At 28.9% G+C, this 1,004-nt stretch overlaps 1 protein-coding gene across 1 annotated transcript in view; it reads left to right on the forward strand.

Moving 5' to 3' along the window:
- LOC102674694 overlaps nt 1-39 on the forward strand; it is an 8,009-nt gene extending 7,970 nt beyond the window's left edge. Inside the window, exon 9 of the mRNA XM_006617790.2 lies at nt 1-39. This exon is cut by the window's left edge and continues 2 nt beyond it. Within this exon, the coding sequence (XP_006617853.1) occupies nt 1-23 (23 nt within the window). The 3' untranslated portion in view covers nt 24-39.
- The last annotated feature ends 965 nt before the right edge of the window (nt 40-1,004 follow it).

Consider the following 1,004-nt stretch of genomic DNA (forward strand, 5'->3'; position numbering starts at 1 on the left):
CTTATCAGGACACCGTGATATGAGGGAGAAGAGATGGAATCGAACAGAATGTAATTCAGTTAGATTTTCTTTCGTTTTAATTTTTTGAAACACGAGCAGGAGGGGTAAATATTAAAAAATTCGAACATGTAAAATTAAGTCTCTTAAGTTTTTTTTTTTTTTTTGATGATTTTAATAAGGGTTATTATATTCTTGTACTGTGTGTAATTGTTAAGTATAGGGAAGTATAGGGAAGTATACTTCTTCGAAGCTTTACTCGACACGATGCAATTTTCTGCATCTTGTATTAATTCTTTGCGAAAGATCTCTCTTTCTCTTTCACTCGCTCACTCTCACTCTCTCTCTCTCTGTCTCTCTGGTGATTTATTAATTATCGGAGGGACGAGTTATTACGCTAAGCGTTTTTTAAGCTTCGCCTTTTTTATCTCAGGACGTCAATTTTTTTTCTGATAAATGTTTAAAAAGTAAAAGTTTCTCTCCTGTATTTCGAAATATATTCGATAAGGGAAAAATTATATAGTATATACGTTTTATACACGAGGAAAAGAACTCGCGCTTTATAAATATGTTACAAATATATAGAACGAAGTTGTATACACTTTTAGAAACTTCTTTTTTTCTAATACGATACTTTTAATCGTATCTATCAATCTATTAACTATTTTTCCAGAAGGATAAATATATCTGTAAATATTCATCTACGATCACGAGCATATACTTATTTATATACTTTTCTCGAGCCATTTTTTAAAAATGGAACGTTTATACAATATTTTAGAAGAAAAACAGATACAGAATTGTAATGTAATTTTTTTCTAAGCCTGTATTTTTTGAAAGAAATGAAATTTCAAATGGCGTACGCCATTTTGTATTCGTTGTAATCTTTTATAAATAGTCTTCCGTAGGAGAATGGAGAGGAAAGTTTGTTATGAAAGAAACAATTGGAATTTTTCCGTGACCAATTTCATAATAAAAAAAAAAAATAAAAAAAAAAAAAAAAAAAA

Source organism: Apis dorsata, unplaced genomic scaffold (assembly GCF_000469605.1).
Source record: "Apis dorsata unplaced genomic scaffold, Apis dorsata 1.3 scaffold_326, whole genome shotgun sequence".
In the NCBI taxonomy this organism is placed as follows: Eukaryota; Metazoa; Arthropoda; class Insecta; order Hymenoptera; family Apidae; genus Apis; species Apis dorsata.